Source organism: Nyctibius grandis, chromosome 25 (genome assembly GCF_013368605.1).
Source record: "Nyctibius grandis isolate bNycGra1 chromosome 25, bNycGra1.pri, whole genome shotgun sequence".
Taxonomy (NCBI): domain Eukaryota; kingdom Metazoa; phylum Chordata; class Aves; order Nyctibiiformes; family Nyctibiidae; genus Nyctibius; species Nyctibius grandis.
Window position 1 is genome coordinate 452,935 of NC_090682.1, and position 27,806 is coordinate 480,740.

Below are 27,806 nucleotides of genomic sequence, written 5' to 3' on the forward strand. Positions count from 1 at the left end.
CAGTCTCTGATAGCTCAAGGTCAAGTTGGTGAAACTCCTCAGCTTTGGCTTTCTGTGGTGTTCTGGCATTGATCTGATCCCCTTGGGGGTGCGGGATGGGAAGTGCTAGTGACAGCTTTCAGCTGTCTGCTGGAGAATTTCTGTGGGGGGCAAAGATAAGATCTTTAAAACGGCATTTCCCCGTTTGGAGAATGGGTTTTGCTGGGGTTGGCTGGGTGTAATTTCTGGTAGCTGAAGAGTTTTGCTGTGTAATGTTCCAACTCCATGTAGATTAAATGTGTTGCGGAGTCAAACTAAACAATAGCATGTGGTTTTCCTTTTCCCCCCCCATAAGAGCTCACAACAGTTGCTGAATTACGCCCGCGTATGCTCAAGTGTAGACCCGGATTTTCATAAAGTTTGCTGAGGGCTGGTACTTCTGAGGAGCTGTTTCACGTTTGCAATAGCTTCAGGAAATCTCTTTGTTTCTCAAGAGCCTTTTCAGAAGGTGCGTTTTGGTGCAGCGCTCGGATGCTTGTTGCCTAAATACTTTGCAGTGACAGCGTATCGCAGCTTGATGGAGGTTTGAGTCTGAGGAGGAAAACCCCGAGGGTTTTTTGGAACAGAAGATGTTTTCTGTTCCTGCCACTGATCTTTGTTGCAGAATGAAATAGGAATGTATCCTTTCAATCTTTGTCAGGGTGTAGAAGGAAGCTGGCAACGGATGTAATCAAAAATGTTATTATCAAAACTCTTGAAATATGTTGAAATTTCAGGCTTAATGATATAATTTGAAATTCAGCTCATCCGACTGAGGCATTTTTTGGGGGCAGATCGCACTTGCAAATCGCTGTGCGAGTCGGGGTCGACCAGAGAGGAGCCTGGGACCAGATCACAGACAGCGGATTCTGAAGTGAGACCGTCTGTGGTCGTGTGGCTTGAGGCTCTTCAGCCCCTAGGAACAGATCTCAAGTGAATTGGGTGGTGGCATTAAATCGAAGTCCGGTTTTCCAGATTATGGGCTTTTGAGCTGAGCACTTAAAAAATGGTCTAGTTTTCGAATCAGCATTTTTCCTAATTAGTGCATTTGCCGTTGCTTTCCATACACATGGAAGGTATGTATATCGAGTTGGTCTGAAACAACTCTTACCGGTTACAAACACAATGAAGCAACACAGGATCTTACACGCTGTAGCAAAGACCCAAATCCACCTAAGACTGAAAGTTTCCAGCCGTATTCTTGTAGGTTGGAATAAGGGAGCTGCAAGTAACCCTCACCCTTCCGACCCTCCTTCCTCGAGCGGAGAGGCCACAGGTTGAGGACGTGAAAGAAGCTGAAGTCCTTCTCTGAGCCGAAGGTGTGAAGCTGTTTATTTTCACTCTGGCAATGTATATATTGCAGGAGGCAGATGCTAGCCTGCTTAACCTAAGCGTTCCCTACTTATCTGGGCTCTGGCAAGTGTACAAGTGTTGTCCCTTCCAATCCCCCAATATTAAAAAGTCCAGGCACCTTTCTCTGGCTGAGTCTGAGATTGCTTTAAAAACACACACAAAGACAAGCCAACAAAAAAAAGAGAAACATTCCCTTTCTTTGCCAAGTTTAAATGAAGACTAATGCCGTGGTGCTGCTTAATCTTGTTTTTCTTGCTATCTGATGGATGCTAACGTGGGATGGAATCAATCCCGGCAGCCGGTTATCTTTGCAGGGCCCCTGTGTGTTGCTGAGCTCGGCATTAAAGTCTTGCGGGGGAGCTGAAGTGCTATGAAGAGTCTGGAACCTTCTTCTTCTGTTGTGAAGCCATGCAGCGGTGTCCCTTCTCGCTTTGGGGAGGTGTCTCCTGGAATCTCCGGTCTGCCGTTGGACGTCGGAACAGAAATCCTCTTCAGCAAAGTAGGATGTGTCTGTGCGAGTGAAAACAGGGCGCAGTCAGGTTAACCCGGTGGAAAATTCTCCCTGGTACCCGTGATGAAACTGAACTACTTTCCTGTCCGTTGCTCATGTTTGAACTGGTTCTGCTGATAATAGCTGCCGTTACCCCGGTTTGCAGGAGGAGACCGAGGGCTCTGACTCACAAGCTGCAGCTGTTGGACGTTGCTGCCCCTGAATGCCCATCTGCCCCGGGCTGGGCTCCCTGCCTCTAGCAGGGGTGAGCCGACGGCACGGCGTCGACTCGGAGCTCAGCTGCAGCAAGCGAAGCAGCAGAGCTGGAGAAGCTGAACCCTCGGGCTACGGTTTCGTGATCGTTGCTGTCTCCTTCCCCTGGATCAACGCTCTTCTTCGTCTCCGCTGGCGCGAGGAAGGAGGTGGGAAGCTGCAGCCGGTGCTGGGCCGCGTGACGCCGCTGAGCAAATCCAACCCAAAGCCCCCCTCTCCTTCCCCCGCGTTCTGCTACCCCTCTCCTCGCGTGGGAGCCAGGGCAGTTTGTTGTAGCAAACCTGGCCTGAGCAACGTGATTTTCTATTTTTTTTTGTGTGTGTGCGTGGTTTTTTTTGCCTAGCTGTTGCATTGAGACAGCTTTTATCTGGGCCTGAGGCTAATGAGATTGTTTTGCTAGAGGAATATTGTCGGTCGTGTCAGGATTCCTTCCCTCTAGGTGCAGAAGCACAGAAACGTGGTTTTGCTGGCGAGTTTGGACTTCAATTTTGAAATCAGGTTTGATCTGTTGAGCTTGGGGGGAAGGGAGGGGAGGAGAGCAGTAAAACCGAATTCCCCGGTTAGCTTACTGTAACGCTGAGGGATGAATCGTGCGAAGGCTTGTTTTAATCAGGGGAAGAAAGGACGGACTCTTTCCTGCTTTCTCCCTCAGCTGTCACTGGTTAGCTGGTTTGCTTTTCTAATAAGCATTGTTCTTCTGCCTGTCTACCCTGGAGACTGGGTTCAGCCACGGCGTGCGGTGGCATTGCATGTGACAGTGTACAGGCTACTGTACAGGGAGGGGACGCGGCGGTTTCAAGGGGAGGACAGCACTTTTGGTTAGGAAACGGAATCAAAATGGAGCAGTCGCTCTGTTTTGGGAGCGATTTCAGCCAGCCACAGGCACGGTGAATTCTACAGGGTGACTAACAGCTCTGCTGTAACACACAGGCTTCGCTCTCCGCTTCCAGCGCGCCTCCCATATCCTGCAGCCATGAGTTCACAGGCTCCTAATTGCCTATGATGTAAGAGAGCAGTAGATGGGCTTGCTATAAATTCTGGCTGCAGGTGTGGATTTAATAGTTGTGCTTCCCTTTAAGGGATCACGGATAGCATGGATCCCTGCAAGTTGCAACAGCCTGAGTTGGACTCGAGGGTAAGGCAGCTAAATGAACCCATTTGCCTGCGTTTTTTTTTTTTTTTTTTAGAGCTGTTGCTTGCTGGAGGCTACCGATGGACGAGGTGTCGGTGTGCAGCTGGAACAGCCTCGGAAATGAGCTCGCTGTCCTCCAGCCATCTCTTTTCATGAACCTTCCCTCGCATCAAAACCTACCAGGCACGAGAGCGCTGCTGGCAGCAGACCTTTAGGCAGCGTGCGTGGACACAAGCTCCTTTGTCTGAGTCTGACAGGTTTTTCTGATGACCAGAGCGAGCCTGGGGTTCTAGTCCTTTTTTCAAATTGAGCTTGATTCTGGTAATAGGAGCTGTAGAGAAATTATAAACACGGGTGATCGTCCTTAATGTGCAAAATACAAACTTTTTGGAGGGGAAAAGATACAGCCCGAGGCAGTACTGAAGCTTGCTGGGGCATGTGCACACGTAGCTGGGATAATTAGGACGGCGAGTCCCCTAGCTCCCTTGAAAAAATGGGCATGTGTCGCTTGGAGTTGGGTTTCATATATTTTTTTTTTTTTCTTAATTTTTTCCTACATTCTTGCAATTCAGAGTTTATTAAAGATACTGGGGTGGTGCTTCATAAGTTGATCTGAGGCCTTACGCTGTTAAAGTGCAAAGTTCCCTTTCATGGACGTTCCCTCCGAGATGGCGTGGTGAGCTGAAACTGCTCCCTCATCCAGGTGAAAACTAAACCTCATATTTTTTTTTCTTTGGCTGAGTTTTCCGCTGGATCTGCCAGCAGATCTGACTCACTCGGTGGCCGCACGATCGTTGGTGCAGATAGGAGGATGCAAGCCAGGTCCTGAAGGAAGGTGTTGCTGCCCTCCCGTTTTAAATTGGCTTAAACTGGTTGTGAAATCTCAATCTTTGTACAAATCACTCGGCTGAAAATGTAAAACAAACCCCTCCCTCTGAGGATCAGGAGGAGGGAGCAGGGTGGGGGGGTGTTTGCAGAAGGACCCTTCCAGACTCGTTGAAGGTGAGCAGAGCTGGCGTCGGCGATCGTAAGGTGGTGTGACAGAATCCATACAGGTGTTGAGCTGGATACGGGGAAGAAAATGGGAGTATGAGGCAAAGTAGTGCCTGGCCAGGAGAGAATGAGAGGGGTGAGGTCTGGGGGGGCCTCGGAGAGCAAAGGGCGAGAATTTTGTGTGTATTTGGTCTCGTTACTGTGATGGAACTGTTAGACTAATGATACCTTCAGATCCCTTGGGGTCTAAAAGCCCTTGTTTAGGCATTTAAGCATAATTGCAGCCCAGCAGAACTGTATATTAAGCTAATGCTCTGTTCTTCTTCTTCCCCCGAGGCTAGAAGAGGCAGAAACCATACCCACTTCATTAGCGTGGCAGCGGGGGGATTGTCTCGGCTTTTTTTCTGAACTTAATAATAAAATTAACCTAATTGTTATGCCTGTTTGTGGCTAAGAAAGTGTGGCTTCTGTGATGATTTATTGTTTTTTTTTTTCCTCCTTGATGTCTGTCTTGCTGTGACCAGGCAGGATGGCAATCCCAGGTCGCCCCGCTTGGAGCCACAGCCGTGTCTCGGGAGCAGACGAGTGCCTCGGCAGCGTTTGCAGCTGCATGCTGCAGAGGCACGGGACACAAACCGTTAAATTCTCTTTCCTCGGCTCACAAATCCATTTCTTCAGTCAATGCCAAAGCATGCGTGCTTCTATCAAGACCATATGTACGCCAAGCCTGAGGTTTTAAAGTCAAGGTGTTTTTGAAATATTGGAGTGCAAATTAAGTATCTGAGTAATCTTAACTGTCTTCTTAAAAAAAAAAATTCTCTATCAACCTCACATATAACTCAAAGGATTAATGGAAAGCTCAGCTTTGATCAGAGTCCAACAGCTGATACCAACCATGAGCCTTTCCAGGCCTGAAAGCAAAATAGAAAAATCCAATGAACAACTCGGCAAAAGATCTCTGTCTTCATCTTTGAGGCAGGCCAACTTTTTGGTCATAGTTTTAGGCTAAGTCGTCTCTTTTTTTTTTCCTCAGTTGCTTCATGTTTGCCAGGGGAGGGTCAGGTTGGACATTAGGAAGCATTTCTTCTCAGCAAGGGTTATTAGACGTTGGAAGGGGCTGCCCAGGGAGGTGGTGGAGTCACCATCTCTGGAGGGGTTTAAGAAAAGCCTGGACATGGCACTTAGTGCCCTGGTCTAGTTGCCATGGTGGTGTCAGGGCAATGGTTGGACTTGATGAGTCCAGAGGGCTCTTCCAACCTGATTGATTCTGGGATTTTATGTCTTCTTCCATCACCTTTGTCCTGTGATGCTGGACCTTACCTCTAACAGAGTTTGAGTAAATTCCTGATGTTATTTAGGATGTTTATAGCTTCGGAAAAAAGCCACGTATGCTTTATTGTTGAGGAAGGCCATCAGGACTGAAGGTCCCCTGCCTTTGTAGGCGCTCGGGCACTGTCTCGTTTGCTCAGTGCTGTTTGTTTTTCCTGTCATCTACCACCCTGAGCAAACATTGTCTTCGTTTTGATAAAAAAATTACCGTCCCATTACAAATTGCACAACCAAGATTTTAGCCCCTCCAAAACCAGCTCTGGGGATCCATCACTGATTCACGAGGTGGGGTTTTAAATCCTGTGGAGCAAGGATGAAGCTTCGTGCGCGCTCCTGCAAGGCTGCTTATAAAAACGCCCGTTAACCTAAAAAGAATCAAAATACCAAATGAATAATTAAGCAGGAAGAATGAATAATTAGGCATGGGGAAGGCTTGGATGCCGGCTTATGGGCAGAAACGTGGAGACGTTGAGGAAATTGAAGGCGAGGAGTGCGAACGTTGTGCAACCGTAATTTCTCTCCTTTGAGTTGTTACGATAAGGATCTAGAAAGTCTGCTTTCATTTGTTTAAAATGTAATAAATAAATATGAACACAACATAAAAGGATGCTTTTTCTCGTAATTTTTTTAATTCCTTTCCCTTTGGTTTGGTTCTGTAGCTGCCTTGGAGTATGTTGTGTTGCGTTCTGTTTATATCTTGCACACTTGGTTTATAGGGTCACTGTCAGCATTTTTTGTGGGGTTTTCCCTTGCAGATTTTTTTTAGGATTGAGAAAATACCAGGCGAGGCGAGAGTTGGGTTTGTTTTCTAACAGCACCCACCAAATCCCTTTGAAGTACGTAACTTTATTACTTACACTCACAAAATCCTGTCTTCCGTGATGCCATAATTCTAATACAAATGCTTAATTATGGTATTTTAAACAAAAAAAAAACCCAACCACTTATGTAAATGCCGGGCTCCTTATCTCCATTGCTCAGCTTCCTGTAATTTAGTAACCCAGAAACTGCAGTTTCAGTGCTGGAGGTAGAGAAGGGAGTAAAACGGGAGCACTTGAAATAGGTTCTTCTTTTTTTTTTTCACGCAAGCTGCGATGACAGCACGACTTTTTTTGGCGCTCGAGCCCTCGCTTCGGAGCGTAATTAGGAACACATTGATTCTTATTGCAGCTGGCAGCTGCTCGCTATTGCCTTTTTCAGCTTCTGACCCCCATAGTCTCGCTGACCTTTCCTGGGGTTCGTCGTAGGCCCTTTTCATTGTGATGGGCTAGAAGTGGCTCATGTGGAGTTGATTATTTCCTTGCTTGTCTGGCCTTTTTGGTGCCGTAACTCCAAGTCACTTCCATTTTCTTCCTTTGCTTTTGGCTGACCACAGTGAAAGGAAATGCTTTTGCTGGCGACAGGATCGGTTTGCACGCTTGACTGACTCGATTGAGCCCCTGAAAAGGGGGGAGGGGGAGGGTAATGAACACTGTAGGTGCTGCATTTGCTTTTTAAAGGTTGATGTTCGTGATTGAGCGGTCATTAAGCATTCGGAAAAATGAGGCCGCGGCAGCCTTCGTTGCCTTTTAGCCACCTCCAACCGGCGTGTTGGTGTTAAAAATCCCTCTGCTGCTTCTTTAGGAGTTAGGTGGCATGTGGGCCAACGCACCGCTGTCAAGTGCTGGGGACTTCTTCGAGGCTTTCCCAAAAGACCCAGGGCTAAACCAGGGAGGTTAGTCCCTAAAGCCAGTTAGTCCCTAAAGCCGGTTAGTCCGTAAAGCTGCCGGGCAGACTGTGCGGGGCTGCTAAGGCGGCACAAAAAGCTAATGAAGTATATATGCCAGCTGTTACACTCATTTCGCCAGACCCCAGGAGGACAGCATGAAGACAGTCAGTGATCAAAGGCTTCGGAGATCACTGAGGAGCCGAGCTGCAGGAATGTCTGATTGCTTTCTCTTGGAATGCCACGGGCTTCAATACCTCTTTTTTTTTTTTAAGGTGTCTTGGTGGGAGATTTAATGATCTAACTCGTCTCGCTCGTACTAAAGGCACAGTGTTTTAGTTAATTCTGGGGGTTTCGTTCGCTCTAAATTTAGAAAAATCTGCGATTTTTGTTGAACTGATGGAAACAGCAAGTTAAAATGACATTTTTCGTGGTAATTCTGTAATAAATGACCTAGGGCAAAACCCAACCTGCTTTAGGTGTTAAATCACATATAGTATGTTATACGGTGAGCTTGGATTAATTGATTTTGAGCTGCTGCTCTTTAAGAAAAATAGGAAATCTTTAGTGTCTAAAGCTGTTTTAGTCCAAGCGAAAGCTGTTGTCACGTCTGCGGCTGGCGGCGGCGCTGCCCCGAGGCACCCGCGCTCTGTCACTTTTTCCTAGGGCTTCTCAGCTGCTGGAGGTGGAGTGGGCAACCTGAATAACTCCCTCTGTTCCCGAGCATGCTGTTTCCTTCCTCCTCCTCCTCCTCTTCCTCCTCCTTCCCTGCTCTGCTCTGGCGTTTATAGGACCCAGTGCATTTGGCTGGCGAAGAAACCCTTTCCTCCTTTAGCTTCAGCGTGCTGAAACGGCTCGCTGAAGGTGGGATGAGTTTTGGAGGGGAGCGTTGGAGCGGGGAGTGTGGTAGCAGTTAGATGGAGGTGGGGTGGTGGTTGTGGGGAAGGGAGGTCCTGGTGTTTCCCTGCCAGCTGGGCTGAGATGGCAGGAAGATGATTCAGGGAGCTACACCAGAGGGAACAAAAGCTATCAGAAAAGGGAAAAAAAGGGGTGTGAGATAACACTCTTTTTAGCAGTGACTCTGCCCTCAGCTGCAAGGGTGGAGATGAGAAGTTCACGGTCTGGTAAACAAGCAGGGCAGGTTCTGAGCTGTGTTTTGAAGGACACAGGATCCTCTGGGGCTGGGCAGCATATGACAAAAACGTTTTTGTCATCTTTTAGAGTGTGAAACGTTTTTGGGGGCAAGCACGGGTAGGAGTGAGTTAAGCTATTGCCTCCAAATAAAGTTAGTTACCTGGAACGGGCCAGACGTGGAGCCTTATGTTGAAGACGTGGAGCCTTACGTTGAAGACCGCTGTTTTTTGGCAAAACAGCAACAAGCGTGAAGCTTTGGGAAGAGAGGAGAGGGTCGCTGCCAAGGCTGAGCTGTCTCACTGTGCTGAGTCTCTCCGGATCAGGGAAGCCCAGCTGGCCGGTTTGGTGCCTGGGTCTTCCCGTCTCAGCCCAGTAGAACTTTTTGGTAAGTCCATGTGCCAAGGGCTGCTCCCTGGCCCGGGATGGCCCGTGTCCATCCTGGTGAGGTCTTCTCTCCTGTGCGTGCGTTGTGCTTCTGAGGGATGGACGTCCATCGGAATGGTGGCACAAGTGGTGGTGACACAAGTCCGTTATCTTCCTTGTTTCCCTTGATCCACGAGCAACAAGTTGCTTTAGAGCTGAGAAGGAGGTCAAGAGCTGGATAAAAATAATTGGAAGGTGACTTTAGATGAAGATGTGTCAGTGGAAGTAGGAAAAATACAGGCCTGTGCCATGTTGTGGCTTTCTGGTACGCGGCACTGGTCGTCCGGAGAAATTGCCAGTGAAACTGGAAAGGACTTGATCCATGGCAACCGTGTCCGTCTCGATTCAACCTTGAATATTATTCTTATTTCTATGAATTACTCCTGTAACTACTGTTTTATTTTACAAGGCTTGGAAATAGCCCGTTTTCTCAGTGACACCTTGTCCTTTAAAATAACTTTGACTATTTGATCCACCAGCGGTGGAAGTTCATTCTCTCAAGCGAGGCGTAGTGAACAGCGGGCAGAGTTGTTCCTGGGTGAGCTCATCTTGGAGTTTGAGACACTGAAATGGAGCTGTAGCTAACCAAAGCGCTCCTCTTTCTGTTCCCAGTTGGTCCCCAGTGACTGGTACTTGCTGTCAAAATGGGAATTCAGGATTATTGACATGATGGCAGAGGGGAAGAGTCCTGTTTTTCCAACCCCAAGGCCTTTCAACGCTTAGATATGTATTAATAGAATATTAGAGAGGCAAGATTTCTCCGCTGGGTTTCTAAAGACCCTAAAATGGTCTTGCCCTCTTCTCTGTACGTAGCAAGGGGCTTCTGTAGTGACACCATCTGCAGAAGAAACACAAAGCAGCAAATATTTTTGGGTTGTGTATTGCATGTTGCACCTCATCTTCCCCCCGTGTTCCTGTACCTATCCACCAATAAGAGGTTTCTGTGGTCCCTTCAAAAGTGGGTGTTAGAGCAGCTTTGTTCAGATGGTATTGCTGAACAATGCTGCTCCAATTAAAGCAAATATTTTTATTTTTCTTTTTTTTTTTTTTCCCTCCAGTCAAAGAAGTTTGGTATTTGTGGCTTGCTTTGTGTACTCACTGATCTTCCTGCTCCGCGAGCCTGCGAAAGCCAAACTGGTAGGTCAAAAGAGGAGTAGCTGTTGACACTGGCAGCGAGGAGCATGTAAAGAGAAAGATAAACAGAGGGAAATCAGAGACTGGATAAAGTCGATCTCCAAAGATAAAGTTTAGTTAAAGATAATGAGCTGGCCTTGTTTAAAAAGACAGCTGCGAAAGAACCCGGTAGCTCCATGTGCTGGGGTTAAAGTTGACCTCGAATATACGTTTCATTGCTTTTCATAAATAAATAGTCGCGGGAAGATTTGGCAAAAAGCAACATTGCCCCCCACCCCTCTTCAGCAAAGTGTTTGATGTTAACAAGTTCTCTGGGTGTTTACTTTGTCCTCCGCGCTCGCTGGTGGAGCGGCTCTCCTGCCCTTGAACCGAGCGAGAACTCAAATAAACCAACACGCTCGCTGCGCAGCCGCTCTCTTCCACCATCTGCCTCTTACCAAAACAGCCTCGGTTCTCGCTGGGGGGAACCAGCCTGGTCTGCAGGATTACCGGGTCTTCCCAACAGCTGAAATGAATTTGCCTCATCAGATAAAACTGTCCAGAAACGGGAGCAGAACTCGACAGCGGTTCTTTCAGCCTTCTCAAGCTGTCACTAGAAGCTTGGAGAGCAATTTGCAGGGAGAAGTAGCAGTAAGCAAATACCTCTATAAAATCTAGAGTGATTCTTTTATTATAATTGGAGTCTTTTTCCTGATGCTTATTTTGCATATATATTTTACAGTGATGTTCTGATGATAAAACACTGTTATTTTTAAATAAACCACGGGAACAATTTTGCTGTTGATATCTGGATCCGACGTCTTGGAAAGCAAAAGCGCTCAATAAACTGGGACTTATTTCTATCAAGCCTACGTCTTGTTGCACTTGTTCCTGCGTGCTGCCAGTAAAACTCCTAGTTATTGTATGTGTGTTTATATACACGTCTGATATATGAGATGTTTAAAATATGTATTGAGCGTTATCAGCAGTGAAAGTATGGCTGGGCTGATAAATGAAGTAACGGTGCTAAATGAACTCAAATCTTATTCATCATTATATTACTCAAGGCAAATCTAGAGGGTCTGACCTATGAGGAACAGCTGAGGGAGGTGGGGGTGTTTAGCCTGGAGAAGAGGAGGCTCAGAGGTGACCTTAGTGCAGTCTACAACTACCTGAAGGGAGGTTGTAGCGGAGCGGGAGTCGGCCTCTTCTCCCAGGCAACTAGTGATAGGACAAGAGGACACAGCCTCAAGCTTCACCAGGGGAGGGTCAGGTTGGACATGAGGAAGCATTTCTTCTCAGCAAGGGTCATTAGCCATTGGAAGGGGCTGCCCAGGGAGGTGGTGGAGTCACCATCTCTGGAGGGGTTTAAGAAAAGCCTGGACATGGCACTTAGTGCCCTGGTCTAGTTGCCATGGTGGTGTCAGGGCAATGGTTGGACTCGATGATCCCAGAGGGCTCTTCCAACCTCATTGATTCAGTGAAAGGACTGTCCTCTTGTAGAAGCAGCTGTGTAGATAAGAGCACACATAAGGGATGCCCCGGAAGGATGTATGAGAAAGCAGTGTCAGTTTGGGAATATAAACGAGAACGAGATTAACGTTGGTGATTTTTTTCAGTAGACGTTTGCCACCGTTTGACTGTGAAGCCCCCTCGAAGGAGCAAGCAGATGACATGTCTCAGGAAGCAGGTTTAGAGCAATTACGAGCGGTAGCTCCATCGCAGCTCGTAGATTCATAAAGACTTGTAAAACAAGTGTAGCCCGGTGATAGATGGTCAAATGATTATTGTTTGCAAACAATATTATCTCCAATAGATAAGCTGTTTACTTTGGACTTCAGTTCCTCTGGTTGGGAAGTAGTTTAATTTATCAAGGCAGTATGGTTCAGCACAGATGCCTCATACCCCAGCTGTGGAAAAAAAAGATCTTATATTAAGAATAGTACTTGGAAACGTAGTTAAGTTCAACTTCTAAAACTTCTAACTCATTTTTACAGATGGTTTCTATATTGCAAAGAATATTGGCTGTTTCCTGGCTGCGTGCTTTTTTTTTTTGAAACCCCAAACACTTTGTTGTAAGACAGTTAAAAGACTAACTCCTGAAACTCACAGTAGACATCTGTCTGTTTGTTTTGTAGTTGTTTCGGTGCCTCATCTTAGTCTGGAGCTTCCTGCTTTCAACTTCTGGAATCTGGCGCTATGCATCCAGATCCTGGACGCTTACAGGCACTGCTCTTCGTCGCTGCTGCGGGTCTCATCTCTGCCACGAGTTCAGGTAAAGCCAGGCTGGATGGGGCTTGGAGCAACCTGGTCTGGTGGAAGGTGTCCCTGCCCGTGGCAGGGGGGGTTGGAACTGGATGATCTTTAAGGTCTCTTCCAACCCAAACCGTTCTATGATTCTATGACTTGCTGAGAGGTTTTGAAGGTTGAGCCCCTACTTCGGAATGAGCAACGATTTGGAAGTGGCCAACTTTAATGGATGTTATTGATAACTTACTTTTAGGGAAGCATGGAGCACTTAAACACGGTCTTAAACTGAATATATGGCTTTACTTTTGAAAACTTGGCTCAAAACAAGTGCTTGAATGTGGAAGACTCTCCATTACGTAGGTTTGTTCTTTGGGGTCTCCATGGACTTCGCTGGACACCAGTTTTGCTGCGTACAGTGCATTTTGTGTTCCCATGGGGCTGGGAGGGGTTTGAAATTTGCAGGGGGAGAGGGGAATCCGATCTTTGAAACGCGAACGCTGATGCGTGGCTGCAGTGGGAGCAGCTCTCGCGTTAAAAAAAGAAGAGGCATGGTTTTAATTGACACATCTGCTCTGTGTAGTCAGCTTGTCTTAACGTAACCACACAAAAAAGAAGCTTTTACTACTTTTAGCACTTCATAGCCTATCGTTAGAAGGAAATGGGATAAATTTTATTTTCCAAGCAGTCAGAGGAGATAAATTCCAGCTGCAGGGTCACTGCTACCAATTTTGACTTTTACACTGAGCACAAAGCGTTGGTGTCATAAGCAAGGGCAGGGGCAAAGATGAAAGTTAACAGTGTAATTTCATAGCTGTTGATGGCTAGAAAACTGAAAAGGTCACTGCTTTTCTCTTATCCCTGGAAATCCAAACTGAACTAATAGGAAAAACAGTTTTCTAATTAAAAGCTAAAAATGGACATCTGGCGTCCCATGAAATGCTTGGATACCGTTTTTATAGATTTCATCTTTTTTTGTTAAGTGAAGCCACACTTTAATTTCCAGTTTTATTTTATGTTTATGCAGATAGTTTATGGTTCTGTTAAAAATTGCGCAGTTTCTCATGTGAAACTCATAAGCAGAGCTTGGATGGACTGACTTGAGAAGAAAAGCATGAGCTGAGGGCCCCACCTACGAGAAAACTGCCTCTTATTTGGATGTCATTTAACATCGTCTTGACCCGCGCTATCTGGAATTCCTTAGCTTATTTACAAACTAGAAATTGTTTTCCCCTGCCACTGTGTCTATTTTTAAAGTGTTTTTTTCCTCCCATACTTCTAACCAAGCAGGAGTTATCAGTGTTAATTGCCTTTTGCGTGCTCCCTTCGTACAAAATCTTTAGCGAATTCCGTAGAAAACAAATGGAAATAATTCCCTGTGTTTCGTTGGCCAGGAGAGGAAAAAATTTCCTCCAACAAGCAGGAATTTTCTTCTGGCAAATAAATGGATTCTCATAACCAAGTTTTGTGGAACTGAACCTTTTATTTATTAGCAGCTTTTCCTGTTTCTGTTAATCTTTACGCAGTAAAGATAATGGGTGCCCAATTCATCATTCTCCTCCCGATGAAGTCCATGTACTTGGAGTTAGCAAGAGCCTTTGCTGTTCATCCAGCTTTTTTTTAATCCTGCTATTTTTAATTAGTTCTGCAGACTCGGAGACGGTTCTGCATAAGTACCTGGCAGGCTGCTACCATTTCTAAACTTTTACAAGTCACGTCCGGGCCCGCTTCATATGGGACAGATCAGCTACAGCTGCGTGTTCCCCTACTCCCCTCTCTTCAGGTGATGGCTGCTCTTTCGCTCTGCATAAATCCAGGGGGATTGCAGTTTTTGCTGGCCTTAGCAAGCGTGATGCCTTTGCCTTGTGCATGCTTGGGGATGTGTCTCACCCTTCCTGTACGCTGCACCTACCTTCGTTTAATCGTTGTTACCCTCTTCATGGGGTTTGAATCTTGACGTTTTCCCTGCCGTTAGTGATAGTGGGAATCTGTCATGAGTCCCTCTTGCAGAGGAAAAGGCGACACCTGCTTGACTATCACAAGCAACTTGGAGTTTAGAGACCCTTTATTTGCCCGTGTTTGAGCTGAATAGTCTTTTAGGAATATTTAACCATCTCATGAAAGAAGTTTGCCAGGTCTGTGAACAGTAGCAGGAACCTTGGGAGAGAGCGTTGCTGTAACGCAGATCATGGTCAGTCTCTCGTACATTAACCTTGTCACTTCTGTTCATGCAAAATGCTGTTCGCTAACTGAATATATATATATATTTTTTTTTTCCTTTTAGATTTAATTCCCCGTTTTATTTCTGAGCCCTTGTCTACTGTCCAGAAGTCCGGTGAGCCCGTACAACTCCACTGCTCTGCTGAGCCCTCCACAGCTTGCCTCTCGTGGCTGTTTAATGGGGAGCCTCTGGACAGCAAGGTGGGAGAAGTGGAAATCCAGTCAGGATCTTTGACAATCGTCTCCCTCAGCCTGTCAACGGCTGGTCGCTATCAGTGTGTTGCTAACAGCAGCGTGGGCGCTGTTGTGAGCAGGCCTGCAACGGTATCCATGGGCAGTAAGTTAATTTTTTTTAATATTTCTCACTCCTTGCAAATTATATAGACCTCAACTGGTTTGTATGGTTTATCTTTGACTTTTAGAAAACACCTGGTTTCAGGGTGGTGGGTTTTTTTATCCCCTCAGCCAGTACTTAGTATGTGATCAGTTATACACTTTTCACCAATTTTTTCTTTCCTGTGTCATCTGAGACCTGTCAGGTGATGCAGCCCTGGAACAAATTCCCCCAGAGAGCTTGTGGACCTCCATCCTTGGAGGCTTTTAAAGACTCACCTAGACCAACCCATGGCTGATCGATTTAGTGTTGGTGATAGCCTCATTTCGAGCTGAGGGCTGGGCTAGAGACCTCAAGAGTCCTTTCCAGAAAACACAAATATTATTCAGTGAAATAACATTCATTGCAATGACTTGACCTGAAAGTACAAGGTTCCCAAAAGCTTCTCTTCAAAAAAGGATCTTGAAAGAGCAACCGAGCTGTCGTGCCGTTGCAGAAGCGGAGGAGAAATGAGTGGGCATTGTTGCCTGGGAAACAAGTGGGAGCTGCAGATTTTCCTTTTCACTTATTTCATTTAATTTGGTCAAAACTATCTAGATGTTCTTCAGGTGGGGACAGTCTTCTGTCCTTTTAGGTGCGATTTCCCTTCTCAGTTGCACTGGTTCTTCTAATTTGCCTTAGCGCTTGATCTGTAAATTATTCGTCCTTAAAGGACTTTTGAAGAGGAAGGACAATGTTTTCCATGTGCAAAGGACGATGTGGTGCTGAGAATGGGAGTCTGATGTTCCTCCGTGAGCATGATTTGTCTGCTTGGGCTCACGGTGCTGTCTGAATCAGGCCTTTGTCAAGCAGGATTTGAGTGATTTCTCTGTAAGGGCACCTCATCTATGGAGCATGTCCAAAATCCCCCTGGGAGGAAAATTTCATATAAGTGAGAGAAGTGTGTGTTTTGGTAAAGTACTGACCCATAGCAAGACCCCCTCAAGAGAGCTCTAAGGGTGGCTAACACAGAAAAACTTCACATCCTAGAAGATGCTTTGAAGGTGAAAGGAGGAGAAGAGCAGCTTTCACGCTTTTCTCCTCCTTTTGAGACTTTAGGAGCAAATTAGAAGGTGTTGTTTGCTGCTCTTCACCTTTTACTAATTCTCTTCCAGCTCTAGCTAATTTTGATACGTCGGTGCAACCTGTTGTTGCAGCAGAGGAAGGAGGTACGGCTTTCATTGGCTGCAAGGTGCCAGAAAGTCACCCTAAAGCACAGGTTCGCTTTCAAGTGCGGGGAAAATGGCTGGAACAATCAACAGGTGAGATGTTTATATTGGTCAGCAATATAAATATCAACAAAAGCTTTTTTTTATTAAGAACTTAAAGGAAGAAAAACCTCCAGAAACTTTCAGAACTTCTGTGCAAATGGCTTTGTCTAAAGCTGCCTTTGGAAATCAATATCCTTTGCGTGGCAGCATGATTTCTTTGTGATATCAGTCTATTCTTAGAATAGATTGATACATCTGACAAGTTATTTAAAAAAATTTAAAAGATTTTTTAAAAGGAAGCCTTTTTTCGAAACCAATTTAAATCTAATCTTCTTTTTATCTTCCCCGCTTATTTAGACAACTACCTAATTCTTCCATCTGGAAACCTGCAGATTTTGAATGTATCTTTAGAAGACAAAGGATCCTATAAATGTGCAGCGTACAACCCAGTTACCCACGATCTCAGAACAGAACTCACTGGACGTAAGCTCGTAGTCACACGTGAGTACTCAGTTCAGCTTTCCAGAATTAATACATCTCAAACTGAAAATAGCATGGGTATATCAGCCTAAATACCCACTGGCCTCAAATCCTGCATTATTTGCATATTCAATCCTTATTTTCCCTTACTGTGGAGGATTAGCACGGCCGCTATTCAAATCCCAAGAGGACAGAGCCCTTGAAAAGGGGATTCTGCTGATATTCCAGTTGCCAAACCGATTTTGGAACATTCTCTTCTGGAAGAGAGCATTACAGTATCGTCCTTAGTCACGAGTATAAGTAGCTGTGCTTGAAGGACATGGCAAACCTCAGGACTGGAGGACAGGATGGGAGAGAGTGGTTTAAAAGACTGGTTAGTGATAAGCTTTGTCTGCTTTCCTCCAGGCTCTTCCTCAGGTGGCTTCCACATACTTCACCCGCTGGCACCCCAGAGCCTGGCGGTGCCCCGCCACAGCTCTCTGATGCTAGAATGTGTTGTCAGTGGGTTGCCCCCGGCCTCCGTCCGCTGGGTGAAAGATGGCTGGGACGCGCTGAGAAAAGGCAGGTGGAAACTGCTGCACTCCCATCTGGTGACGGACAGGCTTGAGGCATCGGACTCTGGAAATTACTCCTGCGTGGTGGGAAATGACTTTGGAGTGGTGAAATACATTAACTATTCACTTACTGTACTTGGTAAGCAGTAAAGAAATTGTCACATGCAGGCAATGAACGCTTTGGTTGTGTACTTGCTGGTTTTGGCATCTGATCACAAATAGCCTAACGTTCTTTCTCAACCTAAGCATATTAAAATAAAGAATAAAGATATGTTCGTAACGGCCATATCTCATCATCTCGCCCAGGTTAAAATCCTTAACTAGTTATCTCTTCAAATCCTTTGCAGTCTGAAATAATTAAACAGTAAAGGATAACAAACTCGGAGGGCAGAACTGGCTATTTATTTTTCTGCAGAGTGCCAAGTGTATATGGGATACAGTGTCAACGACATGCCCGAGATCAGATGTTTCTCTTTTGAGGTTGTATATAAGCAAAAAGCTGGCGATGAGAGGTGATATGTTTGGATGAGGACAAGAAACGAAAGCAAAAGAAATATATTTGGCCTCTTGTGTGTGGCTGCACGTCATTCCTAATCTCCCCTTTCCTTTGTAGGAGATTTCCCTGTTTGAGGTTTTTGCCTCCGTGACTGTTTTTGTTTGGTTCTTAGAGTAACTCAGAAAACAGGTTGTTGACACAAAATACTCCTTCTGTTGTGGGGATGGCACCCACGAATTATTTTGAAAATACAAGTGTATTATTTACAGTATTAATGCAAACATGTGACTGGAATAGAAGGGAGAGACCATTAAAATAATCAAGTCTGTGGGAAAAACAGCTTTAGGCTGCGTGGAACTAGAAGCGTGTGGTGCTTGCATAGCCTCTGTACGTGGTAGCGTAACGTTTTGCAGTCTTTTTTTCAGAACTTTGGCTAAGATCAACATACAGGGGTTTATGTCAGATTATTTCCCTTTATAGAACCTGCCTCCATCTCCAAGGGACTGCAAGATGAAACCGTGGCCGCTGGAGCGACTGTGCATTTCTGGTGCGACGTCCGTGGCAGCCCTGCTCCGACCCTCACCTGGCTCCACAACGTAGCTCCCCTCCGTCTGTCTCTGCGGCATCTGCCGATGGGAAACCGTCTGCGGATCCGCGGCGTCACCCAAGAGGACTCTGGCTTGTACCAGTGTGTAGCAGAAAACGGGGTTGGATTTGTGCAGTCAACCGGGAGACTTCGTGTCCAGCCGGGTAGGAGCACTTGCAGCCCTCAAGAATTCAATTCAAGCGTTTGTACTTCAAGCTTTATTCTGTTTGGGTTTTTTTCACCCCTAGATTATATATTGATTTATTTCTGGATTATATATTGATTTATTTCTGACCACTGTTTGTAGTAAACCTTACAAAGCAGGTGCTTTCAGTTGAATTTTTTAAGAGATGTAGGTATTTCTGGGGTGGTGTGTTTACTTGATACTTTAATACCTAGAGGACTTGATTTCTGCTAGTACAAGGATGTTCGCAAGACCATTGCTGTTCCTGTTCTCTCCCTGACACGTGTAGTTGAAGATTTTGACCTTCTCTGTACCTGTTAAGATTGATGTGAGCTGGGCAGAGGCTGGTTGAGCGGATACTTTGTGACCTGCTGGTCTGCGGGGTGGTCTGAGCCAGACTTGCCTGCACTGTGTTCCTCGCTGACAGTCACGTCTTCGTTATTTAGAAAATTTGAAATGTGGTTCGAGGGTGGTTTTCTGTCAGCCTTCTCTAAGCACAAGCCTCAGCTGATCTCTTCAGGCTGGAATGGAAGTCTGGAGAGGCTGGTTAGAGAAGAAATAACTGTTGAAGTGGTTAAAAAGAAACATACATGAGTGTTTTTTAATTGTCTTGACTCATTTTGGTATTAAGTGTCATGTTTGTTAGCCAAATTCACTCTTTGGGTTCTTTTTTTTACCCTTAGGCAAAGGCTCTAGGCCAGTGATAGTCTCTCCACCAGCAAGCATCGCTGCGATAGATGGTGGGGACGTCACGCTGTCTTGCAATGCCACCGGCCTGCCCGTTCCCGTGATCCGTTGGTACGACAGCAGAGGACTTCTTACCAACCACCCTTCCCAGGTGCTTCCTTCAAAACCACAGAAACCTCCTCAAGCGATGCTGGGCAGCGCTGTTGCAGAGCCCACCTACTTCTCCGTCTCTCCAGCGGGCTCAAGCTCCTTGCACATTAGAAACGTGACTCCGGAACGTGCTGGGGAGTACACGTGTGAAGCCATCAACGAGCACGGCTCCGTGGTGTCAAAAGCCTTCCTTACAGTTGGTAAGCTTGAAGTGCAAAATCTCACAGTGGGCTCCTTGATTTAGGTGAGGAATGCCTCAAAATAAGAAATTAAGGAAAGGTGGGGAGCGTGGGGAGCGTGGGGAAGCGAAACAGAGGAGTCTAAGCTGTCCTCGTGACCCAGTTCCTGCGTGGACTTGGCATTCTTATATGTGATAAAAACTATCCAAAGGTGGAGTAGTTTATTTTATTTCTTGAAACTGCTCCTAGGAAAAGATGGTTCTTATACTAAAGGCAAGATAAGAAAGAGGTATTTCCTTTCTTCGCATTGGAATATGATGTAATATTAATAACAGGTTTAAGCTCCCCCAGGTTGCCTTCACAAGAACTAAGATACAGATTTTTAGTTACATGAAGTGACTTTAAGTTTCTCAGCTCTTTCAGCGTCTTGGCCTTAGTCAATTTAGCTTGAACATCAGTGGGATTTAAGGTCAGCAGAATTTAATATGCAGCCCCATATTTAAAGTTCTTTGTTACCACCAGTTAGAGTTGAAAACTCATGTAAATAATTTAGAAGATGCTTAAGGGGTCGCTTAGAGGAAGAAAGAAAGAAGAAAACCTCAAAAAAGCAATCCCATCATGTAGTTTTATAAATAAGTTATTGTTGGACCTTGCTGAGTGGAAACACAAACCGAAATATCATCCCAGAATTCAGTTTGTGTCAGGGAGAAAAATCCCACTGCTTTGCCTCCCAATGTTATGGTAGTCAGCTCCATTTTAATGTTTTGTTTATTAACTTTTATCGGTTTCTAATGTGCTGTACTAGCTGCTGATGATGGTGCAGAGGGTGGTTAAGGCATTTGGTTTTGATATAAAAGTCCTTAAGTAGTTTCTGGGAGCTGTTAGGCTTTGAGAACTGTTCTCAGCCGTGCCAAAAGACACGCTCGAACGTTTGGATGTTTTAATGAAGAATTTGTGCCAGGTAACGCCACTGAAGCACCTGAATGACTGAAGCTGTGATTCCAGTGCATTTCTTTGGTAACAGGATCAACTTCAGCAGCTCTCGCCCTCAGCACCTCCTTCCTGTAATTTACCTTGTGCAAGCACACACTAAGAGAGCTTATTTGGCTGAAAAATATCGCTCTTATTTTTTATTTTCTGCTGGATCTATTCCACGACGTGATTCATTGCGTGGTCTTAAAAGCGGGCAGGGCAACCTAAGCCACCACCATAGTGAGAAACCACCACGATGTAAAATGATAGCCTGAGGATCCTACACCCATGGCGCTTATTTTCAGGCTTTTTTAGACAGTTGTGGTGGTTGCATGCATGGCAGTAGCTTCCCAGAGCTACTAAACAGGGGGTTAATTCTCAAAAATAACTTCATCTAATGGAAACGAAGGAGAAAAATACACTCCAGGCAGCCTGAGTTTAGCAGGTTAGTATAAAACACAAGGAAGAGTGGCGTGTATCATAGGTAGGTAGGTGATGCAGCGGAGAGCAGGCTGAAAGTGGCTTTTATAGAAGCCAGGCACCTCTGAGAAGCCTTAGGGTGATGGGAAAGACTTGCCAGGCGTCAGTGACTTCACTGATCTGCTGCCTTCAGATTTTCAGAGTGCTTTTTCAGCCTGTGCTAAGGTACTCGGACCCCTGTTTCAAGAAAGGTGTAGAAGAACAAGGAAGGTGCTGTGAAACGCAGCAGGTGGGTTCGTAGGGGTGTGGAACAGTTTCTGCGGGAGGCAAAGCTGAAAAGGTGAGGGGTCTTCAGCACAAAATGAGGCAGCCAAAGGGGAGACGCGATAGGGAGCCGTGAAATACTGGGTATTGTGGAGAATGTGAGTAAAAGCTATGGACACATTCTTTTAACACACAAATTTGGGACGTTTGATCCTTCTGGATCCTCTGGGTCCTCTGAATGTGTTTAAGAAAAGACTGGACATGGCACTTAGTGCCCTGGTCTAGTTGACATAGTGGTGTCAGGGCAATGGTTGGACTCGATGATCCCAGAGGGCTCTTCCCACCTGATTGGTTCTGGGAGTCTCTGGTTGCTGTCGGAGGCAAGATTTTGGGCGCCTGCAGCCTTTGGTCTGACCCAACTTGGTGCTGCTCGTGTTTCGCAGTGGGGCTGGGAAGGCGAGGAAGAAGAGTAGCTCTCGGTGGCTAAGGGGAAAGGGATGGCACTAAAAGCAGCAGCCCAAAAAAAGTTGCATAATGACACAGCGGCAAAGAGAAGTCTGATGTGCTGGTTTCTGTGGGTAGCAATTATGCCAGAAACTTAGCAAAAAGCGCTTAGATCCCAATTGCTTCATGGAAATTGTTACCCCGGGGGTTGTTTTCCAAAGCAAAAAATACAACCGACTTGCCAGTTGTTGATGTCTCCCCTCTCGCAGCAATAAACACAGCAACGACTGCAGGTCTCCTGTCACCAGCCTCAACCACAACTCATCCTCCACGCCCAAGAGTCCGTTTTCCCCTGTGGTGGCAGGCGTCAAACCATCCCGTGCCCACCCACAAATCCTCCGGGTCCACCACTCCGGCGGATGCAGCATTTGTTTCCAATCTGAACGTCCCTTTCCCGCTGCTTCGCTGACAGTAGCGGATACCCTTTCGCTCAGAGATTGTTCTGGAGGCGTCTGGACGTTTTAAGTCAACTCCATCTGGCTTTGGGCACGTCCTGCCCGCGTCGTTCCCTTCTTTTCCCCTCTCCCAACTTTGTGGCATCGCTAAATAAATCGGAAGAAACAAACAAGGGATGCTTGCTGTGAGCGTGGCTTCCATTTGAAAAGAACTTTCCTTCCCTTCCCAACTTTTTTTTTTTTCAAAAAAGGGGCCAAAAATAGCAGCCACACTTGCTGCTGGTATTTTAATGGAGGTTTGGAGGAATCTGAGTCAGCCGGGCTAACACTGCCTCGGCTTTACATTACCAGGGAATTTGTTTGTTTTGTAAACCAAGTTCCCTTCATTCCCTTCCCCTTTCCAGACCCCGGCACGTAACATAAACCTCCACAAATCTGAAAAGACGAACAGGGGCTAAGAACATCTGGGAGTCCCGACGCTGCAGCGTGCAACCGTGAGGAGCTGCGCTGCTTCCCAAACCTCCTCGGTTTAAGCGCTGACATTTACTTGTCCTGGATAATCTCAGATGTCCAACCTGCAACCCCTTTCCTCTCTGGAATGCTGACAAGCCCTACGTTGTCAAAAAGTGCTTTTTTTTTTTGTCTCAAATTACTGATATATAATATATATATTTTTTTTTTCATACCAAGCGAAGTAAGTAGGATGGAGGAGGCTGGAGCAGGATTTCTAGAAACGCGTCGGTATTAAATTGCACGTTAGATCTGCCTGTAAACTGAGTTTATTCTCAGCATAAATTTTTCAAATGAGGCAGTCGAGTCGTGCAGCTTTCAAAGCTGATTGAAATTACAGCTAAAACCTCAGCAACGGAGGCAGGAGAATGTCCTCTTGTGTGCACGCCAGTTCAGGCCATGAAAAGTTCCTTGTACAACTACGATTAATTTAAAATTACTCCGTTTGTGTCACAAGTGTAGCTATATATATATTTTTTTTTAACTTTTAACATGCATTGCCACTACTTAATTTATTGAGTCATAGAATCACAGACTGCTTTGGGTTGGAAGGGACCTTAAAGATCATCTAAATCCAACCCCCCTGCCACAGCGGGGCTGGTCTTTATCGGAGATACTAGTCAAGCTGTGCCTGCAGACATTGCGTTTCAGGTTTTCCCTCTTTGCTACTGTGGAAAAAAAATCAAAAAAGAAACCAAAAAACGCTGTTGTGCCCTGAAAAAAAGTCAGTGTGCAAGGGCGCAGCTGGACACCGGGCTCGGGTCTGCGCGGGCATCCCTTGAACTGGCTTTTTGCGGCAGGGTTTGTTTGGAAATGAAGCTCTTAAATGATTTAGTGTCCCCTCTGGCGCGGGGCAAACGTACGTCATCTTAAAGATGTAACCAGACTCTTTCCCTTTACAGTTCCTGCAGCAACTGGCACGACAGCAGAAGAGATTGCCCAGAGCGATGAAAGCGAGGGTGATTTGGATTCAGAAACGATGTTTTCAAGCTTGCCTCCAACCAAATTGCGTTTGGATGCAGCTGCGACGGAAAAAGCCTCGAACGCCGCCACTCCCCCCGAAGCCCCCATCATCCTCAGCCCCCCGCAGACGCTGAAGCCGGACATGTACAACCTGGTGTGGCGTTCGGGGAGGGATGGGGGCTTGCCCATCAACGCCTATTTTGTCAAGTACCGCAAGGTAACGTTTCTCCGTAGCGTTGAAGCAGCGCACGGAGCAGATGGATTTCATTGATTTAGGTTTCTTGAGGAACCAATCGTGGTTGCAGTGCTGGTGTTAACAAGAACGTGGTCCTTGTAAATCTGCAGATGACACCAAGCTGGGTGGGAGTGTTGATCTGCTGGAGGGTAGGAAGGCCCTACAGAGGGATCTGGACAGGTTGGATAGATGGGCCGAGACCAACGGCGTGAGGTTCAACAAGAACAAGTGCCGGGTCTTACACTTCGGCCACAACAACCCCACGCAGCGCTACAGGCTGGGGGAAGAGTGGTTAGAAAGAGCCCTGGGGGTGCTGATGGACAGCCGGCTGAACATGAGCCAGCAGTGTGCCCAGGTGGCCAAGAAGGCCAATGGCATCCTGGCCTCTATTAGGACTAGTGTAGCCAGCCGGTCTGGGGAAGTGATCGTCCCTCTGTACTGGGCACTGGTGAGGCCGCACCTTGAGTACTGTGTCCAGTTCTGGGCCCCGCACTTCAAGAGAGATGTTGAGGTGTTGGAGCGAGTGCAGAGGAGGGCGACCAAGCTGGTGAAGGGTCTGGAGGGTCTGACCTCCGAGGAACGGCTGAGGGAGCTGGGGGTGTTTAGCCTGGAGAAGAGGAGGCTCAGAGGTGACCTTAGTGCAGTCTACAACTACCTGAAGGGAGGTTGTAGCAGAGTGGGAGTCGGCCTCTTCTCCCAGGCAACCAGCGATAGGACAAGAGGACACAGCCTCCAGCTTCGCCAGGGGAGGTTCAGGTTGGACATTAGGAAGCATTTCTTCTCAGCAAGGGTCATTAGCCATTGGCAGGGGCTGCCCAGGGAGGTGGTGGAGTCACCGTCTCTGGAGGGGTTTAAGAAAAGCCTGGACATGGCACTTGGTGCCCTGGTCTAGTTGCCATGGTGGTGTCAGGGCAATGGTTGGACTCGATGATCCCAGAGGGCTCTTCCAACCTGACTGAGTCTGTGATTCTGTGGTGTCAGGCCAGAGAGAATATAGAATATAGTTGAAACACAATGTTACCGTGGCCACACAGGCAGCTTGTTTTAGGGTTGGTCACGAATACGCTGTTCTATCTAGTTTGAAGTGAGATTTATGTGGCAGAGCCTGTGCTTTTATTTCCTTTACGGAATCACAGAATCAGCCAGGTTGGAAGAGCCCTCTGGGATCATCGAGTCCAACCATTGCCCTGACACCACCATGGCAACTAGACCATGGCACTAAGTGCCATGTCCAGTCTTTTCTTAAACCTCTCCAGAGATGGTGACTCCACCACCTCCCCGGGCAGCCCGTTCTTTCCGTGCACACCAGTTTGCTGCGTGGCAAAGCTGTTTGGTTTATTTTTCATAAGCTTTTTAATCCTCTGCATCCTGATCTTGTCTTAGCCTGGAGGGAACGCTTAAGATTTTTGACCTGTTAGTTCCTGAAAACCTAGTGCCAAAGTCTGTTGATACAATTTCTCATCCAAAGGTGGTTGGTTCACGTAAGCACGGAAAGCTTTGAATGCTGCTTTGACCTTTTTGATGCTTACCCTTCACTCATAACAATCCTTCCCACGTTAAATGTGCTCACTCAAGCGTTTCTTGGTAGGGAGTTCCCCATGTTTTTTTAGGGCGGTGTTCTCTTTGTGTCGCTGAATTATTTTATTGATTTCCCTCTTTTAAAGAGAAAAATAAAAAGTTGGGGGAATAAAATTCTTAGGAGAGTGGTCGCTTCAGAAGAAAATACTTGAACAAAGACCTCTGGCATAACCTTTGATAATCCACAGCATTTAGATCTGCCTTCCCTGTTTTATTAAAGTCTTATATTGTTTAGTAGTTTATTTTTGGTAGAATCTTTGTCTTTTCCTTTGGGATTTGAGGTGATGTTTTCCTGCAAAGGTCAAGCGTTAAGAGACTACCCTGAATCTCTTTCCTTTCTTAAATGGAGCTGGTGATTTCACTGTTAAATTAACAAAAAAAATTAAAAAAAAAGGAAATGTGTTAATAAAAACAAATTTTTGGTCTCCCTGCTGACTGTTTTTTTCCAGCCTCGAGAAGTAACTAAGACGTACTTTTTGTTGCCCATTTTAGCCAATAAATATTTTCAAATGCTGAAGTACAGGAAAAGCTGGGATAGTTGAGGGAAACATCTCTTTCTCATTAGGGTGTTGGGTCCAGCCCTTTCGTGTCACACCCACTGCCAGCTAAAGGCTGAGTGAAGTCTTTAAAATCATTTAGTTTCTTGCTAGTTTTAGCCACGGGTGAAAAACGACCTTTTTTTTTTTTCCAAGTTGGAAAAACTATGGAGTATTCCATAGTTGGGTTCTCTGCTGACACTGAGCTTTCTCTCCCTGTCCTCTGCAGCTGGACGACAGCGTGAGCGCGGTGGGGAGCTGGCACACGGTGCGTGTCCCCGGCAGCGAGAACGAGCTGCGGCTCACCGAGCTGGAGCCTTCCAGCCTGTATGAAGTTCTCATGGTGGCGAGGAGCGCGGCCGGCGAAGGCCAGCCTGCCATGCTGACGTTCCGCACCAGCAAAGGTGGGTGCAGCACGGTGTTCCCCAGGCTTTCGAGAGGAGATCTGTTTAAATTACAGCAACTGTATCTCTGTCTGCTGAGCATATGAAACGTTCTGCGATTTAGTTGCTGAACAACAGCCTCTAGTAGCTAAAATAGCTGTAGGGCAAACTTTCCTGAGCGTTACCAGGGCTGTTGGTAAGAAAGCTTGATGATACTGTGGGAGGTCTCTTCCAACCCGGTTGATTCTGTGATTATTAAGATTTATACTGTAGGATTCCTCTTCCTTAAAGGAGCTAAGGCAGGGAGCAGCCTGTCCTTGTTCAGGTTTTTCAGACTATCTCAAAAGAAGCTCTCTGCACCATCAAGTTTTCATATCTCAACAAAACTTCTTCTGATGTGCTTTGCAGAAGCTTTAGTGAGAATCTCTGGGCTGACCAGAAGCCAGCTGTTTTGGTAGTTGCGTGCAGACAGCGACAAGGAGAAGAGCATTTCTAATCAAAGCCATTTTTTTCTTTCAAGCTTGGATGCTGGTGGCTGTACTCTTAAGCATGCAATCAGATATTCTTCATACTAATGTACAAGAACCAGAGAGCTTAAAATTTTATTAAGAATATAATGTATTTGTGAAATCTCTGGATTCACGATACGTACTGCTAGAGGCAAAGAATCCACCCAGCCACGTGTCCTGGGTCCAGCTGTGGCCACACACAGCTTCCATAGCATTTTTATTGAACCTCTTCCTCTAGACATGGATTTGGGTGTGCAATTATTGTGATTTCTGGGTGAGAGAGGGCTTTGAAACCCAGGCAGGAGCCGGCAGCATCACCGCAGAGTGCAGTACCACAGCTGAATGGTCACGTATCCACAGCGCAAGAGTCCCTGGGCTGATGGGGGAAGTCTCTCTTGCTCCCCTGAAGAAACTCTCTGAGTGCTCTCCTGACTGTTTAGCTTGTGATTTGGAGCCAGGGCTTTAGTCCCCCGCGCTGTAGCGAGTGATCTTGTGGAGTGAGAGGCACTGAACAGCATTTTCTTACCCAATCCCTGAGCTGATGTACTGTATATCAAATGTTTCGTAGAAAGAACATCATCCTCGAAAAACACTCAGGCTCCATCTCCCCCAGTAGGCATTCCTAAACATCCCATCGTTCATGAAGGGGCAAATAACTTCGGGGTCGTCCTTCCAGACCTGTCTCGACACAGCGGAGGTAGGTGTATGGGTGGTTTGGAATCCATGGGCTGAGAGTTGTGTTGCAAACAGATGCATCTAAGTTACCTTGGTTTTATTACTGCTCTAAGTGCAATAATCACCTCTTCTATTTCTTCTTTATTCCTTAATAATAAAAATAGTTTTCCTCTGTTGTGGGACTTGGTGACTGAGATCAGATATCTGCCAGATTTTCTGTTCTACTCTGTGTTTCTGGAGTAAAAGATCATAGTTCATACTTTAACTGAAAGGTTACCTTATTCCCATCAGTCAGCATTTGAAGTACCTGCCTTGATACCTCAGGTTTCCACAGCAATGTTAAGTTACCAAGTAGTAGTAGTGAATTTCTTACAGACTTTGATATCTGTAGTGGAGTATTTGAGGCTATGACTTCAGCAAATGCATGCCCTAATCTAGTGAACATATAGTATTTCCAAGGATGCTGTTACCTGCATGTGTGGCTCTCAAAAAAAAAAAGATTTTCCACACATAACCCATGTTCTTGCTGCTC

At 46.1% G+C, this 27,806-nt stretch overlaps 1 protein-coding gene across 2 annotated transcripts in view; it reads left to right on the forward strand.

Annotated features, from left to right (window-relative positions):
• CDON (cell adhesion associated, oncogene regulated) overlaps positions 1 to 27,806 on the forward strand; it is a 53,324-nt gene that overhangs the window by 7,345 nt on the left and 18,173 nt on the right. The window contains exons 2-12 of one of the 2 annotated variants that reach the window (XM_068418226.1): positions 9,909 to 9,987; positions 12,102 to 12,238; positions 14,495 to 14,767; positions 15,919 to 16,065; positions 16,372 to 16,515; positions 16,900 to 17,187; positions 18,025 to 18,294; positions 18,998 to 19,351; positions 23,298 to 23,575; positions 25,937 to 26,111; positions 27,168 to 27,296. In XM_068418226.1, coding sequence (XP_068274327.1) covers positions 12,163 to 12,238; positions 14,495 to 14,767; positions 15,919 to 16,065; positions 16,372 to 16,515; positions 16,900 to 17,187; positions 18,025 to 18,294; positions 18,998 to 19,351; positions 23,298 to 23,575; positions 25,937 to 26,111; positions 27,168 to 27,296 — 2,134 coding nt within the window. In that variant the 5' untranslated portion in view covers positions 9,909 to 9,987; positions 12,102 to 12,162. The remainder of the gene's footprint in view (positions 1 to 9,908; positions 9,988 to 12,101; positions 12,239 to 14,494; positions 14,768 to 15,918; positions 16,066 to 16,371; positions 16,516 to 16,899; positions 17,188 to 18,024; positions 18,295 to 18,997; positions 19,352 to 23,297; positions 23,576 to 25,936; positions 26,112 to 27,167; positions 27,297 to 27,806) is intronic. The other variant, XM_068418225.1, reaches the window with a different exon arrangement.